The sequence below is a fragment of the Thamnophis elegans genome, chromosome 4 (genome assembly GCF_009769535.1).
Source record: "Thamnophis elegans isolate rThaEle1 chromosome 4, rThaEle1.pri, whole genome shotgun sequence".
NCBI classification, from domain to species: domain Eukaryota; kingdom Metazoa; phylum Chordata; class Lepidosauria; order Squamata; family Colubridae; genus Thamnophis; species Thamnophis elegans.
In genome coordinates, this window is record NC_045544.1 from 101391635 (window position 1) to 101412552 (window position 20918).

A 20918-nucleotide genomic window follows, 5' to 3' on the forward strand; every position below is an offset into this window, starting at 1 on the left:
AGAACTTTGGCTATAATATTGAATCAAATAAATGGGAAAAATTTGGGGGAACAAACTTAAAAATGACAGTTTGCATACAAGGAAAACCAGTACAAAATGTTTTACAGATGGCATCTGGCACCAACCAGATTTTAGGTTAGCTAAAATCTCAGCAAATACCTCCCCCAAATGTTGGAAATGTGAATCAATACATAGAACATATTACCACTTATGGTGGACTTGTGAGAAGGCTATTTTTTTTTTGGAAAGGGATAAAAAATTGGCTAGAGGCAATAACAGGAGTCAAAATAGATTGGAAACCCAAAGTTTTTATTACTAGGAATAATGACTGCAAAATATAAAAAAGAAATCCAGTATTTAATTTTACATATAATTACGGCAACGAGGATTGCCTTCACTCAGAAATGGAAAAACAAATAAATTCCAAGTTAAGATGAAATAATAAGAAAGGTTAAGGATTGTGCCAAAATGGATAAATTAACAGAAGAAATCCAGGGAAAAGAAGAAACAGAATACGACCAGATATGGGATAAATGGTATAGGTGAATGGAGGAAAGAAACAAGGATCAATGAAGGAAGCCCAAAAATAGTAGTTAAGGAGAATTAACACATATATATGCGAAACTCAGCTGCTGTAAAAAAAATCACGCAGACTGATTATAAATTGCGGCACAATTCAGTAGCACAAATGATCCATTGGAATTTGTGCAAAAATTATAATATTAAAACAGCAACAAACTGGTGGGAACATCAGCCTGAAAAAGTCACCGAAAATCAGATGGTCAAGATCTTGTGGGATTTCCGTATACAAACGGACAAAATACTGGTGCATAATACACCAGACATCACACTGGTTGAGAAAAATAAGGTCACAATCATAGACATCGCAATACCAGGTGATAGCAGGGTCGCCGAGAAGGAACATGAAAAAATCGCAAAATATCAGGACTTAAAAATTGAAATTCAACGACTATGGCACAAACCAGCAGTGGTAATTCCAGTGGTAATTGGCACACTGGGTGCTATTCCAAAAGCACTGGAATTACATTTAAAACAGTTAAAAATTGACAAAATCACCATCAGTCAAATGCAAAAAGCTGCACTGCTTGGATCTGCATGCATATTACGAAAATACGTTACAACGTCCTAGGCCCCTGGGTGGGGCCCGACTAGTAACCAATGCCAAATCCGGCGAAACAACTGGCCGCTGTGATACAATTGTGTAATAATAATAATAATAATAATAATAATAATAATAATAATAATGTCAAGATCTTGTGGGATTTCCGTATACAAACCGACAAAATACTGGCGCATAATACACCAGACATCACACTGGTTGAGAAAAATAAGGTCACAATCATAGACATCGCAATACCAGGTGATAGCAGGGTTGTCGAGAAGGAACATGAAAAAATTGCAAGATACCAGGACTTAAAAATCGAAATTCAACGACTATGGCACAAACCAGCAGTGATAATTCCAGTGGTAATTGGCACACTGGGTGCTATTCCAAAAGCACTGGAATTACATTTAAAACAGTTAAAAATTGACAAAATCACCATCAGTCAAATGCAAAAAGCTGCACTGCTTGGATCTGCACGCATATTACAAAAATACGTTACGACGTCCTAGGCCCCTGGGTGGGGCCCGACTAGTAACCAATGCCAAATCCGGCGAAACAACTGGCCGCTGTGATACAATTGTATAATAATAATAATAATAATAATAATAATAATAATAATAATAATAATAATAATAATTAGGCCAACTAATTAAATGCAAAGAAAATGAAGCCTACAAATACTTAGGCATTCTGCAGTTGGATAACATCAAGCATGGAGAAGTAAAAACTATTGTCAGGCGAGAGTACACCAACAGAGTTAGGAAAATTTTAAAATCTAAATTGAATGGTGGAAATACAATCAAGGCCATAAATACCTGGGCAATACCAGTTATAAGATACACAGCTGGCATAGTTAACTGGACACAAGCTGATTTGGACCTTTTGGACCGAAAAACCAGGAAACTAATGACAATACACTACAGTTTACATCCACGTGGTGATACTGATAGACTATATCTGCCCCGAAAATCAGGTGGCAGAGGATTATTACAAGTGAAGCAAACAGTTGAAGAAGAAAAACATGCACTGGCTGATTATTTAAAAGACACTCAAGAACATCTATTAATCGAAGTAAAGAACAAAAATCTACTGAAGGCCCAACAGACAAAACAAGAATACAGAAAAGATGTGATAAAATCAAGAATGGAGAGTTGGCAGAACAAAGCACTGCATGGTCAATTTCTGGAAAAAATAAAAGATAAAGTGGACAGTGAACAAACTTGGTTATGGTTAAAAACAGGTACATTAAAGAAAGAAACAGAGTCACTAATCCTGGCTGCGCAAGAACAAGCTATCCGCACAAATGCCATTAAGGCCAAAATCGAAAAATCCTCTGATGATGCCAAATGCAGACTTTGCAAAGAAGCTGATGAAACTGTTGATCACATACTCAGCTGCTGTAAAAAAATCACACAGACTGATTATAAATTGCGGCACAATTCAGTAGCACAAATGATCCATTGGAATTTGTGCAAAAATTATAATATTAAAACAGCAACAAACTGGTGGGAACATCAGCCTGAAAAAGTCACCGAAAATCAGATGGTCAAGATCTTGTGGGATTTCCGTATACAAACCGACAAAATACTGGCGCATAATACACCAGACATCACACTGGTTGAGAAAAATAAGGTCACAATCATAGACATCGCAATACCAGGTGATAGCAGGGTCGCCGAGAAGGAACATGAAAAAATCGCAAGATACCAGGACTTAAAAATCGAAATTCAACGACTATGGCACAAACCAGCAGTGGTAATTCCAGTGGTAATTGGCACACTGGGTGCTATTCCAAAAGCACTGGAATTACATTTAAAACAGTTAAAAATTGACAAAATCACCATCAGTCAAATGCAAAAAGCCGCACTGCTTGGATCTGCACGCATATTACGAAAATACGTTATGACGTCCTAGGCCCCTGGGTGGGGCCCGACTAGTAACCAATGCCAAATCCGGCGAAACAACTGGCCGCTGTGATACAATTGTACAATAATAATAATAATAGTAATAATAATAATAATAATAATAATAATTTCAGTAGCGCAAATGATCCATTGGAATTTGTGCAAAAATTTTAATATTAAAACTGCAACAAACTGGTGGGAACATCAGCCTGAAAAAGTCACCGAAAATCAGATGGTGAAGATCTTGTGGGATTTCCGTATACAAACGGACAAAATACTGGCGCATAATACACCAGACATCACACTGGTTGAGAAAAACAAGGTTACAATCATAGATATTGCAATACCAGGTTATAGCAGGGTCGCTGAGAAGGAACATGAAAAAATCGCAAAATACCAGGACTTAAAAATCGAAATTCAACGACTATGGCACAAACCAGCAGTGGTAATTCCAGTGGTAACTGGCACACTGGGTGCTATTCCAAAAGCACTGGAATTACATTTAAAACAGTTAAAAATTGACAAAATCACCATCAATCAAATGCAAAAAGCCGAACTGCTTGGATCTGCACGCATATTACGAAAATACGTTACGATGTCCTAGGCCACTGGGTGGGGCCCGACTAGTAACCAATGCCAAATCCGGCGAAACAACTGGCCGCTGTGATACAATTGTATAATTATGTTAATCTTTGGTGAGATTCACAGCCTTTGGGGCTGGTTGGTAGCTCAACAGCTCGAATCCTAACCATGGACCTAGGAACAGTTAAGGTAACATCGGAGGGTATAAGCTGTTCCAAGTAGGGTGGTTTTTTGTAGAATCAGAATGTTCAAATCTGATAAATTTAAAATTTCCAAATAACGAGGTAGCCCTTTAGGTATTGCTCCAAGGGCTCCAATTACAATTGGGACAACACACAATTTCTTTTTCCACAGTTGCTCAACTTCAATTTGCTAGTCCCAGTATTTTGTGATTTTTTTCTTGCTGTTTATCTTCAATTCGTGCATCTCCAGGTATTGCAATGTCAATGAAACATGCTTTTTTCTTTTCAACTATTGTTATGTCAGGTGTGTTGTGGGCCAAGTGCCTGTCAGTCTGGATTCTGAAGTCCCACAATATCTTAACTTTCTCATTCTATAAAACCTTCTGAACCTGATGTTCCCAGTGGTTTTTGATGTACTCAGACCCAAACTTTTAGCACACTTTCCAGTGAATGATCTTAGCAACGCGGTCATGGCGTTGTAGGTAGTCAGTTTATGAAATTTTGCTGCACCCACTGATTAAGTGGTCAACTGTCTCATCTTTCTCATTACAGAGGCAACATTTGCTGTTGGTGGTAACATGTTGAATTTTTGTCTTCATGTAGTTTGTGTCTAAGGCTTGTTCTTGAGCTGCCAAAATAAAGCCTTCTGTTTCTCTTTTCAGTGCACCCGATCTTTACCAGTTCCAAGTTAGTTTTTGGTCAGCTTTGCCTTCAATACTTTTCAAATATTGGCTATGCATAGCTTTGTTTTTCTAATTGTCAGCTCACTTCTCAATTACTTCTTTCTTATATTCAGCTTTTGACTTAGTTGTCTTTAAAAGGCCTCCTTTATTTACTTCCTTAATCATTGGTTCTTCACTTTTCTGGATGTAATCATTCAAGCTGTGTTTTTCTTCTTCCACAGTCTGTTTTACTTGTAGGAGTCCTCGACCATCCTCTGCTCTTGGTAGATATATTCGGTCAACATCACTTTTTGGGGTGCAATGCATGATTCATTGTCATAAGCTTCCTTGTTTTTCTGTCCAAATTGTCCAACTCCATCTGGGTCCAGTCAATTATTCCTGCAGAGTATAGAATCACAGATATAGCCCAGGTATTTATGGCTTTTATGATGTTTCCTCCACTCAATTTGGACTTTAATATCTTGCGAATTCGTCAAATGTACTTGGCTGAAGTTAATTCCTTGACTTTATTATGCATTAAGTCAGAGGCCTCTAAAATCCCCAAGTAGTTGTAGCCTTCTTCTGGTTTTACTGCCTTTATCATTTCTTCATTCTCAAGTTCTATTCCATCATCTTCTATGACCTATTGTTGTTGTTGTTATTATTATTATTATTAAAGTGGAACAGTACATTAATTCAAAAATCACATGTGTTTGCATGATATCATAAAGTGTATTTATGTAAATGCATTTATAGTATAGAATGGGTAGATTGAGATGGGTTTTCTCACTAATAATTGAGACAAATAAGGAAAAGGAGTTGTGGGGATTAACTATTTGTCCTACCATATACCTGATTCTTTCCTTGTTCTCTGTGTTACTATCAGACAATGGATACTGGGTTGTGCGTGTGTACTTCCATTCTTGATGTCATTATAATATGAGTAAGAGACAGATGACTAGTTTTGATTAGGAAGTCACTCCATTTGTAACAGCTTCTGAGAATTAATAATTAGGAAGGGGTCATGTCAAACTTATTCAGATTAATTTTGATTTAAGTCATGTTTGCAATCATTTCAATGGGAGCTCTTTTTACTGATTGGCTGACAGGAAGAAAGCTTTCAGGATATGTAAGTGGAGCAGACTTCTCTCGTCATTAATACAAAACAATTCATTTTCAAAATACAAATTAGACACTGAGTCTTTTGATTCAGGTTTCACAGCTATTCACAAAAAAGTATGTGTCTGGATGGGTTCCTCCCCCTCCCCTCCCCCCTCCCCTCCCCCCTCCCCTCCCCCTCCCTCCTCCTCCTCTCATACTCAGAGACAGAGGAATGGTACCTGTATACTAAATTTAAAGATAAAAAAGCAATAAGTATATTCTTTGGAGGTACCATTCCTCTGTCTCCAAATATCTACCAAAGCCAGATTAGCCATCAAATAATTTAAAAAAGTCTTTGATAATTTGCCTTGGTTGAATTTAATTTTCTTCTCTAAAATTCTACCAAGTTGCAGGAAGACTAGCCTATCCCAATCTTCATCAAATATCAATCTCATAAAATGTTAATTGGTTGATAAGGCAATTACAAAAACTCCCCTTTATTATCATTTGAAACATGATGATGATGACCAAATTATAGATTTAGTCACTAATGAAGGCAAATGTACATATCCCAGGATAATGTTGCAGGATAAAATCTGGGTCGGTTAACGGGACCAGAGATTTAGTCTTCCAAACTTTTGGATTTGTGATGGAGCCCATCCTCAGAGAACTTCTCTGTACTAGAATGTGTGCTTTGGGCTATTCTGCCATATAAACACTAAATCTAACATAGATTTAATCTCCAAAGTCAAATACTTCACTTCCCTTTTTCTTATTGGTGCTTCTTGCAAACAAATTACATCATGCCTCAATTTTTCTTAATGATGATTTTTTTTTCTTTTTGAGGAACATTTGTTCCATTTATATTCCAGATTAAACATTTGTAATCCATATTCAAGCAAACAATTTGTCAAATTTTCAGAATTCTGGAGTGGTATGATTGTTGGCCATGTTAAGTGGGAACTATGAATTAGCATTCAACAGATCTTGAGGGACCAAGCTATAGAAGATTAAATTGATTTAAGAGACATCTGCAAAGTTGCAAGGCAGAGAAGAATAAGTCTTTTTACTCATATTATTCCAGCTTGTAAAAATCAAATTATGGCTTTGTAGGTAAATTCATGCCAGTCAGAGAAATTTTCTTGCTCTGTTTTTATTGGGTTGGATGAAAGGGAATTTCCTCCAGAAATTAATTCAAAGAAGACCATTTTAGTGCATTTTCATACGTATATTGAGTTGTACTATCCTTTATTTAAATATGAGGAGGCCAAAAGATATACAGTGGTCCCTCTGTACTCATCATTAATTGGTTCCAGGAGGTGTAATGATTACAAAAAATGATGAGTACCAAACACATTTTTCCCATAAGGAATAATGTACAGTAAATAAATTTAATTCACAAACCAGAAACAATGCACATTTTATGTTAAAAGATAGGTTTGTGTATCATTATTTTACATTAGAAATAAACCTAAAATTAATAAAATACATAGATTAAATTAAATAAAATTTTCATTTTATCTGTACTGATGAGAGAAAAAAAGTGCAAAAACAAACAAAATAACCACAGAAGTTAAGGTAAGATTTCAAGGGATGTACAGAGGGCAAGAGTGTCATACTTTATTATGACTGGAAAGGGTAACGAGTCACAAGATAACTGAAACTGACAAGTTCTAGCTTGCTCATTGAGTACCAAACAAACAACAAGTACCAGGACAAAATTTTCTTGTCAAAGTGATGAGTTTCAAAGCAGTTGAGTACCAAGGTACCACTGCATATAAATTCACGCCTCTCCTTCTAATTAGTCCACACTTTGGCTTTTTGCCTGCTTGGCTTCCCACATTTTTATTAAATCCCCAAGAAAGCTACGGTGAGCAAACTTTTCCAAAAGATGGGGTTGCCTATTACATTTTCTTTAGCACAAAGGAGATATTGAGATTTGTAGGCCACACATTATTACCTCTTTCTTGAACTGTGAACAAGGATTGTGAATATTTACATCTGAATAACTGCTATTCCTCATTAGGGAGCATTATTTATGAATAATTGGCATGCTGTATTTTATTTTCTCATGAGAACTTATAACATTGCAGCTTGCATTTCTATAAAGGTAGGGTAAAAACCCTATCAATAATCAACTCCTCAATTAAAATAAAAATACTTCACCTACTAGTTTTGTATTGCAGATGTATGTATATTTATCTAGCAAGGTTCTGTTGACTTAGGGGGGCAAATGATGGCAAAGTCAGCTGTGAAATAGAAAGCCAAGCAAAGAAGGGGTTGGAGCCACTCCTCTACATAACGAAATTTCAACTTTCAAGGTTTTTGCAGCTTAGAAAAGAAGACAGAAAAGAAGAAATAGTAGCACTGCATAATATGTTTGTGTATCTTATTCTCATTCCCACAGAACTGACGAGGATATTAGTTATGGTTCCAAGATTCCTTTACTGTAAATCTCTTGATGCATTGCTTTGCTTTCTTTGTCACCCATTAAACTTCTATCTGACGCTGCACTTATAGCATGTTGTGCCTAAGCTAGTCCTTAATATACAAAGATCAAAGATAATTGCATAATCTTCTACTTTATGTCTGTATAAATTGATGCCAAGAATGAGGAATTTTTCTACTTAGCAATAGCAGTAGACTTATATACCGCTTCATAGGCCTTTCAGGTCTCTCTAAGCGGTTTACAGAGAGTCAGCATATTGCCCCCAACAATCTGGGTCCTCATTTTACCCACCTCGGAAGGATGGAAGGCTGAGTCAGCCCTGAGCCGGTGAGATTTGAACCGCTGACCTGCTGATCTAGCAGTAGCCTGCAGTGCTGCATTTAACCACTGCGCCACCTTGGCTCTTACTTTGTAGAGGTTGGAGTGTCAGATGAGAATCAGAAAAGGCCCATCTGAAATCTCCATCCAGCTATAAAGATGATTAGATGTCAAACAAACATTGATTTGAAAGGGGCCATTTAGGCTATCAGCCTCTAGTTCAGTACAGGAATCAAAGCTTCCACTTGTAAAGGTGCCCGTTATCTTTCTTGAAAATTGGTTCTATTATTGTGGAGCTTGTTATTCTCTCTTAGCCTAATCTAAACTCATAGGATTTTTATGAAGATGGGGGATCAGCATCATTTGTTTTCTGGAATTTAGGGGGTAAGTAAAAGAAAACCATTCACCTGGATTCTTTTCCAAATCTGATGTAAACTTTATGTTAATAAATTGATTTTGGAAACAGAAATCATATTATCTTAGAATCAGTCTTTGTAGTCATGTAGAAATCTGCCTTGTTAGGCCCAATATTACAATACAATACAATACAATAGCAGAGTTCGAAGGGACCTTGGAGGCAGTGGTGGGATTCAAATAATTTAACAACCAGTTCTCTGCCATAATGATCAGCTGGGTAGGCATAGTTCGGTGGTCATGTGACAATGTGGCCATGGGGAAATCACATCGATGGGCACTTCGCCTTAGCTGTTACAATGTAATAAGGGTTAACCAGAGAGGCAGTTTATGTAAGCAGGGCAATAAAGATGAGGCTAGAAACAACACCAGAATTTTTCCTTCCTGCCTTCCTTACAGAATTAGCCCTGTAAAGTGGGAAAAAATAAAATAAGATTTCTTCAAACAACCGGTTCTCCGAACTGCTTAGAAAGTTTCGAACTGGTTCTCCCGAATAGGTGCGAACCGGCTGAATCCCATCACTGCTTGGAGGTCTTCTATTACTAGTCACTTTGATCAGGTAAATGCTAGGATCAGGGCAGGGGTGGGTTGTTGCTAGCATACTGAGAGTTCAGTGCATGCACACGCGTGCAGCTGACCATAAATAGGTCTGCACAGAACATTAAAAAATGGGGAAAAAACATGCTGCACCAACCGGGGAACCGGTTTAGAGGCATGGCAGGCCTGGGTCACTGCTGGTTCCCATGACCCAGGCTGGCAAACCACTACCAGTTTGGTCGAACCCATCTGAACCAGTAGGAACCCACCTCTGGATCAGGGTGATATAATGCATTAACATCTCATTCTCTTTTTCTCTGTCTTTCCTTTTCCATTTTCTCACAGTGTTTCTGGACAGTAGACACTACAGTGACGTGCGGTGAGGTTTATGACTGGTGAGGCACTGACACAGTGCTGGGTTTCAAGTTGTTTTAGACTTGTGGACTTCAACTCCCAGAATTCCACAGCCAGGCATGCTCAGTTCCGATTTAAAGTGACAGCATTTGTTTTTCTACTTTGTGAATAGCAATAGCAGTAGACTTATATACTGCTTCATAGGGCTTTCAGCCCTCTCTAAGCGGTTTACAGAGAGTCAGCATATTGCCCCCAACAATCCGGGTCCTCATTTTACCCACCTCGGAAGGATGGAAGGCTGAGTCAACCCTGAGCCGGTGAGATTTGAACCGCTGAACTGCTGATCTAGCAGTAGCCTGCAGTGCTGCATTTAACCACTGCGCCACCTCGGCTCTGAAAAAGTTTCCTTCATTCTTTTTCTTATCCCTCCCCCTCCTTCCTCCCCTCCTTCCTCCCTCTCTCCCTCCCTCCTCCCTCTCTCCCTCCCTCCTCCCTCTCTCAAACAGACACATGCACACAGAGAAGTTGGATTGGACTATCTCTCCTACCCCCTTCCCTCTCTCACTCACTCTCTCTCAAACAAACACAAACACAGCAGTTGGATTGGATATATTTTCCAATGGCTTGAAAGCAGCTCCTCTGCCATACCCCCCCCCCCATTCCCCTCCACCATTGCAAATGCAGCCTGCTGTCTGGGTGGGAAATCCCTGAAATGCAATAAAGTCCACTCACCCACTCACCTCCTGCTTGCTGGCTCAGGTAAGAGAAGAGGCAGAGAAGCCAGAGGGGAACCAATCCGAAACTTTGATTGCAGGCAGAGCCACATTGCCTTTTCAAACTTCTAATCAGTGAAGCTTATATAGTTTTATCCAGCTCTGTGTGTGTGTGTGTGTGTGTGTGTGTGTGTGTGTGTTTGAAAAGGCAACATGGCTCTGCCTGCAATCAAACTACACTTGGGGAGGGATCTACACTTGAGGATGAAGTTTGAATTCCTCTCCCTCCCTCTGACCCACACGTACCTTTTCCAGCTGTTTCAAAGAGGATTTCAACTCTGCTCTTGCCTGTCATCATGAAAAGAAAAAAATGTAAAAGGAAAAAGGCAAGAGCTGAGATCAGGCTGAGCTAGTTGCTGCCAGAGTCACCATGGATGACTCTGCTTAACTGTTTAAAAAAGTCTCTTAAAAGCGCCCTCTACAGGAGGAGGCAGGAGAATGACGTGCCTCACCTATGTCAAGAATTTTTCAGCTTTTAACGCTTGCTTAACTCTGCTAGAGTGATCATAAAACGCCTAAAGTCAGACTAGATGAGGTATGTCATTCTCCTGCCTCCTCCTATAGAGGGTGCTTTTTTAGAGGCTTTTTAAACAGTTAAGCAGAGTCATCCACTGTGACTCTGGCAGCAACTAGCTCAGCCTGACCTCAGCTCTTGCCTTTTTCCTTTTACATTTTTTTTATTTTCATGATGACAGTGGTGAGGCTCTGCCTCCCCTGACTGCATGTCCCTGAGACACTAGTATGCTCAGAAGCATTTAAAGGGAATCAAGAAGTGCCCATAGCTTTAATCAGCATTTCACTGGCACCAAGTAAGGAAGACTGGATGGCCCTACCAACAAGATGGCACAAAGGCATCTCACAGAACCCTTGCAAAGGGACTTCACAAACCAGGCCCCACCATTTTGGTTCTTCCATACATTTAATCAGATATACCATTAGAAACTCCTCCCTTCCCCCACAAAAAAATCCTAGGTTAAATATATATTATAATCTAAGACTGCTTTGTCTTTGCCAATTGCATTAAATTCTCAATGTGACATTTTCTCCACTATTTTGAGGGTTTGGTGCAATGTGTATTGGTATAAAAGCAACACACATTGTGGTAGTTTTTGTAGAGCTATAAACTAGTGGGGGTACTATAAGTTATCTTATTTTAACTGGAATTAATGTACATAGTGTATCCCTGGGCTATAAATGTATCTAGCTGAAAAACAGAAATGAATTATGCAGTGTTAAGAATATTATAACAATATAATATTAATAAGCAAAATCATAGTCATCAACATATTTTGTATCTGAGAGATGAACTTCTTAATTGGTAAAAACACTTGCAGGAGCTCACAAAACAATAGAACAGCCGAGAGTCCTCTTCTTCTCCTCCGTCTCCCTTTCTCTCTTTCTCACAGGATTGTCAAAACATAATTTTGAAACGGCTCATCATTGTCTCAATTTGACAATAATATTTTAACTAGTAAAAATATCTGGTAGGATTCCTTAAAGGTTTTGATTACTTTCTAACAATATTATTCTTTAGATATATAAAATAGACCTTTTTTTGAGCTTCATTAGCAAAAGTGCCTTTTTAATGGTCTTTGGTGATACTGGCTAATCCATTATTTGTTTTGTTCCTAAAGTTCCTCATAAAACAGATTTCACTATTACAAAGGTCTATTTATAATGTGAATAATAGGCATTACAAAATCACAATAAAATCCATTCTAATAGAAATTAGAAATTAATAGGCACAATGGTTGGTTCCGACCGGTTCCGACCGGTTCAACTGAACCAGTAGTAGCCTGGCAGCCTGGGTCACTGGAACCAGCAGCCACCCAGGCCTGCCACAACCCGAACCAGTCCTCTCGGCAGCACCATAAGTGCTGCCATCTTGGTTTTTTGCTTCTGCACATACGTAGAGCAATTTTAGTATACTGCATATGCATGCACAGTGCACATCAAGCATGCATCAGGTGTGCATTGAAGTACGCACACGCGGGGCGCATCCCTGAGCAAACTGGCAGTGGTCTCTGCCAGAACCCACCCCTGAATAGGCATATATGTAGAATAAAATTTAGTATGAATGCAAAAACTAAAACAAGGGAACAGAAACTGGCTGCCTAGGAAAGAGCAAACCACTGTAGAACAGTGCTTTCAACTCCCAAACATGCAGACTTTCCAGAAGGATGCCAGGATCAATGATATCCAAGGCTACCTACAAGTCTGAAACTCTTCTGTATAAAGGGAAGGCTACAAGTCATATCACTTTTCTTAATATGGGAAGATACATACAAGGAGAACATCTTTATGAGTTGGATCACTATTACCTCCTTCAAGTCAGCTCTGCTCTTCCTAGAGTTTGACCACCTTTATGACTATTCCCTTCCTAATAGAGCCACATTGACCAAGCTCACTAGTGAGGAAGCTCATTTCATCAATCACCCTAACCTCTTCCTCAGAATTAAGAAGCTGAAATAAATCTCATATAACCTTGGAAGATGCTGTCTCCTTCTCAGATCTCTTCCACACAGACTCCAAACCTAAGTTCAGTTAAGCAATTTTGTCAGTATACCTATTCCACAGTGGTTCTCAGAATAGCATAACACTTAGACTTATATACTGCTTGGCAGTGCTTTACAGCCCTTTCTAAGCAGTTTACAGAGTCAGCATGTTGCTCCCAACAATCTGGGTCCTCATTTTACCAACCTCGGAAGGATGGAAGCCTGAATCAACCTTGAGCCTGGTGAGATTCGATCTGCCAAATTGGCAGCCGGTGATTAACAGAAGTAGCCTGCAGTACTGCACTCTATCCACTGCGCCACTGTGGCTCTTATGATCTTCTTGTGCCTCAGCAAGTAAAACGTATAGTAAATATTGCAGTGGTGGCATAGTCTACTGTTACAACAAGGACAAACAAGAAAGCTTTGCCATTCTTATTGCCACAGTGTAAGCTCAGATAGAAGATCTCCATGGTCAATTAAGTTGACTTCTGCTCTTTCTTTACCAATACCAATTCTCTACCACTGTCTCTTCTGCTGCTATGTCTCCCAGAGCTCTTCAGTAAACTGAGGGGTCTCCTGAAATTGGTTGATAGAGAGAGGCCACTTAGGGACAATCTTATCATGGGGTTCTCTATTATTGTGAGAACCCACATCATATAAAGCTTTACTGGCTCAAGCCAGGATTTTTGAATTGGTCCCATGAATGGAGAGAAAGAATTCACAAGACAGAATCAAAATGTCTAGTTTTAGTTAGAATTCTTGGATTTGTGCAATAGATGATTATTCCATATCATTGTTCAGAGACATCACTTCTGCCAAAGAGATGACCTAACAAGGCAGGAATGGTAGTTGCAAAAACAAGCTTTAAGCCTGGGAAGTAAAAAAAGCATGGAAAAGAAACTAAAATGGATTCCTCCTTAATGTTACCTCCCAGCGACCAATAAGATCTCACAGGGTGGGCCTTTTCCGGGTACTGTCAACTAGACAATGTTGTTTGGCAGCTCCTCGGGGGAGAGCCTTCTCTGAAGCTGCTCCAGCCCTGTGGAACGATCTACCCCTGGAGATCTGGACCCTCCCCACTCTCGCGGCCTTCAAAAAGTCTATTAAGACCTGGCTTTTCCAGCTGGCCTGGGGCTGTTGACCTCTTGAATGAGGTCCAGCCCCACTACGGTTGAGTGTGTTGTGTTTTAACCTGCTTTGTTCTCTTCATTTTTTAACCTTTTTAGTACTTTTTAAATTGTCTTTTATGTAAGCTGCCCGGAGCCCTTTGGGATTGGGCGGCATATAAGTTTATTAAAATTCAATTCAAATTCAAATAAGTTTATTAAAATTCATGTACTGGAGCAGGGCTCTCCAATCTTGACAACTTTAAAACGTGTGGACTTGAACTCCCAGAATTCCTCAGCCAGTTTTGCTGGCTGAGGAATTCTGGGAGTTCAAGTCCACAAATTTTAAAGTTGCCAAAGTTGGAGAGCCCTGTACTGGAATATAAAAAAGAAGGAAGTGGAAAATCCAGAGTGTAGTTACTAGAAAAGGTGAAGCTGATCCTTTCTGACATTTACTGATTTTGCTCCATTAGGGAAATGGGAAATCAGGAACAATATAAAAATGCAATGGAGTCATACCAAATGGCCAATGATTCACCTTCTTTTAATGTCCCTTTGCCTGTTCTCCAAGTGGCTTTATGCTGCAGAATTCGTCTTTCAGCTGAATTGTCTGCTTCCTTTGAATAGCTATTAGTAGCAGCATACTTCAGTTAATGTGCAACCATTGTTATTTGAATGAGCAAATCATTTGGGAGCTCCAAAAGTGCCTTTTAGCTTTAGTGGTGCATATTCCAGGAAACATTAATTTACAAAAAATTGATGCATGATGCTGAAGTATGAAGGGTGGGTTGAGGGATTCATTCAGTTGTTGTTGTTTTTGTCAAAAAATGACATTTAAAAAAGTCCACTGAATAAGTAATACAAGCAACAATAGACTTCACAAAATTATATAGTTGAATTAATTTCTTTATGCCTTCTGTTTGGGTTATTTATATTTCTAAATAAATTATAGGATCCTATCATTACCTTTTGGATCAGAAGTATTTTCCAGATTTATGACAGTTATTGTTAAGCACATCACAGGAAAGAGTGTAGAATTTTAAGTAGAAATGCTAGACATCCAAGCTATGTATATTACAATAACACTATTTAAAAAAAAAAGACAGAAGGAAGGGAAGCTTTGGAATCTCATTCACATACTAATTTTGTGTGAGGAAATTATGATATTCACTACATGACATCTAGACATTAGTGAGTGGATTTTTAAGTATTAAAATATATAGACCCTATCTTTCTATAACACAGAGTATACATAGCATCTCCCACCCAAGTGTAATGTTCAAAAGTACATAAATTAAACTCACTTTATATTATTATAAACTAAGAATAATTTTAAATGAAATGATATGTCAATTAAAAGAATATTAATTGCAGAAAAAATTCAATAGAAGCAGATAACAAGAAGGCACTACGCCTTTTTCTCCTTTGGCAGATATAGCTATATTGGGCCATGAGAGAGAGAGAGAAAAACAGAATTGAAAATCCATTATTGGGCAATAGACTTTTACGACTGACTACAATACCATCAAAGTTTGGATGCAAACTTTCCAGCTCTCCAGAACATTTTTTAAAGATTAAGTGTTACAAAAGAAGGACATAAGGGAGGAAACCATTTACTAACAAATTTTGTGATTAATTTATGCTTAGTTTTCTGTGACAAAACAATGGGAAGTATTTTTGCTCTCAATTTTGAAAATTCAAAGGAATCCCACCATGTGGATACCAAAACCAAGAAGATTGTGACTTCTCTGTGTCTCTGTATCTATTTCTTGTGTGGCTGTTTGTATGTTCCAGATCCCTTCTAATGAAGGCTGTGGGACCAGAGATAGAGACCATTTCTCTGTCATGGCTACTGCTCTCTGGAACAACATCCCTCTAGAGATATAGATGGCTCTTTTCTCTTGGAGTTCTAAAAAGCACTCAAGATCTGGCTTTAGTTTCAGGCCTGGCATCAATGTGTTTGTGGCTCCCTAGTTTGATTTGATTTGTTATTGTTATGATTGTTTTAGTCCAGGGTGCTTGTGGTACTGTATGTTTTTAACTGCTTTTATCGGTTTGGTATTTGTTAGCAGCCCAGAGTCTATGAGAGTGGTGACTATAGTAAATTTAAATTTAGTGTATGCACATAGGTGTGGAGGGGGAAGGAACTAGTAGCCTCTTTCTTTTCCTTTTCTCGTTGGGTGAGAAGAAAGAGAAGTATAGAACAGAAATAATAGAGGAAAAATAAGGATACCAAAGATGGCTGCTTCTTGTTAGAATTGCTGTCACTTCTATCTGTTCACTTAATCCTTCTTTTCACTGGATGGGGTGAAAGACTGAACCCAATTAAAGCTGAGGAAGCTGTTCCTTTTCGTTCATCTACACCAAGGATTTGTAACTTAGTTCAGATTTTTGCAGGGTTTCTAGTGTCTTTCCCAGCACTACAGTTCTCAGGATTTCTCAGGAAGAAGATAGTGTATACTATTAAATCGGGATCTGGTAGTGCTGGTTGCTGTGAAAAAGAGAAGAAAAGGGTCTAGAAGAAGGAAAAGAGAAAAAGAAATGTATAAATAGGGAGGGGGAGAATCCCTATTGCAAAATTGGTGTTGAAAAAAGTTCACTAGGGCAAAAATGCAGAAAAATGATTTGCAACTACCTGGTTACAAAAGTGAGGAAGGCTTTAGAGCTGGATCCAACAATTGTTTTCATTTTATTGTAATCATTTTCCTAGCAACTCAGAGTAGTACAAAAGGTACTCTTTACCACCTATTATAGATTATTATGGGTAATGATGACTGATCCTAGGTCACCTAGTGAAATTGATTGTTGACATGAGATTTAAATACATTTATCTTTGGTCTTAACCCAATATGCTCGTTCCCACCTCACTTTCAGAAGTGATCTATCATCCACTTCACAATCCTGTGGGTGTTAGGGAAAAATTAAAAGTTGCATTCTCTTAAATGAGACCAAAGGACGCATTAAAAAAACATTCCTTTTTTTCCATTTAATTGTTTCGAGGAAAGTGCTCAGGGTGTAAGGGTTTTTAAAAAAGTCTAGGTGGCAGCTTTTTGCAATTAAAACCTTATTTCTTTGTAGGTAACCTGCATAAAAAGAGAAAGGCTTTGAGTGTGCAGTTGTGCCAACCATCTTGACATTTTTTATCCTCGTTGCAGATGACCTGAAAAGTGGTGGGGAATACAGTGAGAGGTTTTAAAAAATAATCTCTTCTTGTAAAGACAGAGGCTGCTGCTAACAATCAGTTGCTAAACTCCTGTTGATCAACACATATTCTAATGTCACCCTGAAGTAATTGTTGTTATGATTTAATTTATTTATTAAACTTTTATGCTGCCCATCTTGCCAGAGGTGACCCTATGTGCTTTTAATGCTGTAAGCATAATATTTATATATTTAGGTGGATTTAATGTAATATCCTCCTCTATATGTACTACAAAGTAGAAGCTAGAGGTAAGAAGTGTGGTCAGGGAAAGTATTGACAGGGAAAGCAACTTTCAACACTAATATTTATTTCCCAATCTCTACATTTTATAGAATAGCACTGTCTTATTATTTTAATTGTGAAGGAGAATGTATTGACATAAAAACCCAATTATATTACAATTATAGGAGCTAGACATGGGAGAATGTCTAGTAGATTGTGACCAATAATGCTAGTTCATACAGTGGTATTCCTTATGGAAAAAATAAAGAACATTGTTAAATAGATTGTTAGCTGTATGTGACAAAGTCAGCCATATCTGCTAATATTTTCTTTGTAGATACAGTAAGTAAGTAGCTAGGACAGGGATAGGCAAAAGGTAAATTTGAATCTTCTGGTACATCACTATGTGATTGGTAATATAACACAAAGTTGGCCACTTCTGTCTAGAAGGTTGAAGGCCCCACCCAACAAAGTATCATTTATGCAACACTTTTAGCATCATCTATCTTTCAGGGCAAAGCTTGGAAAGGTAAAAGGAAAGAGAAGAGAATGACAAGCAGCAAAGTGAATGGCCTCAATTACAGCAGTGATGGGTGCACTGTTGGAAGACCTGAAGGACAGATTGGGGACAGGCTGTCGTGGAGAAAGAAAAGTTCACTAAAAGTTGACACTAATTTAATGTACATAATTAGTCAATCAAATTTCAGGGCACCCACAGAATGTTTAATTCTTCTTTCCTTTGCAGGGTTAAATGTCACACTCCCTATCATTAGATGGGAAGTGGTGAGGAGGGAAAAGAAAACCCAAACTCTGTAATACTTTATTGGTACTGAATAAAATTTTATTCTGAAGGAATTTCGAAATAATCTATACATGTTAGTTAGTCTGATTTTAAATTTGTCATCATAAAATAGAGAACTATTTTAGGAACATCAAATTGGTAACAGACACAAAATTAGGGATGCAGGAAACAGGAACTGGACGTTTTATCCCACTCACTCTACTAAATGAGGTTATAGAGTACAGACCAACAATAATGTAGAATTAATTGGGCCATATCCATTACTAATCAGGTTGAGTCTTAATCTGCAAGAAATATGTTCTTATTTTGCCTCTTCTTATTTTTAATCAATTATCTTATTTAAACATGTTTTAATGGACCAATCATAAGCAGAACACAAGCTCAATTTCCTGTGTTTATATACACAGTGTTGACTTTATTATTATTAAAAAAAGAATAGGCCTTGTCTTATGAAACCAAATTGTTATGGGAATAATAAATAATATTAGCTTAGCTATTTGGAACAATAAAACACAACTAACTGTCCATGATGGTGAGACCAGCTCTATTTATGAAGGCATCCTGACTTTCAGATCACTTTCCAAACTTCAGTTGCTATAGCAACTTAAGAAAGCTTTCTAGAAAAAGAAACAACATCACTTCTGAACTTCACCCATTCTACTTCATTAAAGTATACCAGCTGTTTATATTTGTTTGGAGTTTTGAAAGCAACATGCATATAGTGTGTTACTCAAATCTTGTTTCTTTGTGGAAAAATAATTAAAGCCCCCAATAAATATCACTAATATATTAAATTGTAATCTTTCTGCGAGCCAAAAAAGAAATCCTTTTCTCTTTTCCATGTAGACCCTTCCTTTGTATTTTGACTGTATTGTTTTCTTACACACCATTTTTGCATGTCATCAAAAAGTGCATTTTAGCTCTCATACAACACTAGTGTGATGTTAATTGGCCTAGGACATAATAAAGAAAAAGATATATTTGTGCATTTTTTAAAAAATATATATTTGTTTTAAAGGCTGATTTGCATACTGCTTTTAATCTTATATCTGAAAATGCCCTTTTCAGGCAAACTGTTGCATTGGCATACTTAATAATATAGGATAGCTGTTCCTGTGTGATTTTGAATAGAAAAACATGAATTTGACACTTTAAATTCATAAAGCATAATAAGCATTTCTCTTTTTAGCAAAATTAAAATTATATTTTTGTCATTGATTCCTAACCTAAAGTTGAGGAGCGATTTCTTGCATTTGCAGCCAATGATGTTGATCCTGATGAGTTAATGCATTTGGAGAAAACTAGCTTAGGGAAACTTTCTGTTTACTTCTAAATATACTGCATATGAAGATCTTGTTTTACTGTAATTGATTTCCATTGACTTTGAGGTAAAACCCTTGAATTAGTGACATTTAATTATGAATACTTATACATTTGTATTTTAAAATGTAACTGGGAAATAAATTCCTTCAATATTTCATTTAAAAATGGCTGGAAGAGAAATGATAGAGAACAATGGTTGTTTAGTTGGTTATGACTCTTGAGCTGCAGAATTATTATTCTAAAATAAAATGGGAAATGGTCAGTTTTAAACAAGAGGATATGTCCAGATCAATAAAATTCTTAGTCAGCATGGACAATACTTTCATTTATTTGTTGGATTTATAACCTGCCCTGTGCTAAAGGAGTTGAAGGCAGCATACATAGTATTTTCTCCTCCACTTTCTTCAGCAACCCAGTGACTGGCCTAAATTTGGCCAATGAGTTCCATGACCAAGTGTGAACTTGAAACTGGGTCTCCCTGATTTTAGCCCAACACTTTCTCACACTTTCTGGAGAATATCAAATTGTGAAAGGCTACCTTTGGTATTTGAAAGAGAAGGAAGGAAGAAAGGAAGGAAGGAAGGAAGGAAGGAAGACTTACCTATTGTTGAAACCACTGTGCCCACAAAATAGAAAGCTCCTGTGAAATCCCATCTTGGTCGAAGGGCATCTACCCTAATACCTGCAGCCATGGCTGCCTCATAGCTTCTTAAGAAGGCCTTCAGCTCAGGGAGACTAATGTTGAAAATCTGGCTGAAGTTGTGAAAGGTCTGGTTCCAACGATGCTGTGCTTCTGCTTCAGATGGGCTCTCAATGGCTGAGAAGATGGTAGCTCCAACAGTCAGGTATGCCCCAATGAGTACTGCTAAAAGGACAAACCTACCATTGTCCTCATTGAAATGTGACATGCAGCAGCAGCCTTTAAGTCTCCTGATAGACATCATCCAAATTTCAGCACCACAGAGGTGATGGAAAATGACCAACACCTCATTGGGGGGACTGGCATGGAGATATCCAATTAAAGCACCCAACCGAGGGAAAAAGATCCTTATTTTGAAGGGTTTCCCTTCTGAGTCATGGGTATTGGCTTGTCATGCTTATGTCAATGCAGGCTTCCATTAACTTGATTTCCACTGAACTCTCCCACATCAGCCTAGGCATATCAATTTTCATAGAACTATTTCGGGAATTCTGTTGCCACTGAAGCCCGCTTCCAAGCATTGGCTGTGCCTTGTAAGGTCTTCCACCTCAGATAGTTGCACTTGGCCATGTTCTTTGTAGTCTAGCCTTTATCCCGATCAAAAATGTCCAAGTCTAGTTAAGAGAAGAAATAAACCAGTCAAAATTAGTATTTCTGATGTATGAT

At 38.0% G+C, this 20918-nt stretch overlaps 1 protein-coding gene across 1 annotated transcript in view; it reads right to left on the minus strand.

Annotated features, from left to right (window-relative positions):
- KCNK12 (potassium two pore domain channel subfamily K member 12) overlaps positions 1-20496 on the minus strand; it is a 45125-nt gene extending 24629 nt beyond the window's left edge. The window contains exon 1 of the mRNA XM_032214960.1: positions 20154-20496. Coding sequence (XP_032070851.1) covers positions 20154-20496 — 343 coding nt within the window. The remainder of the gene's footprint in view (positions 1-20153) is intronic.
- Positions 20497-20918: the final 422 nt, after the last annotated feature.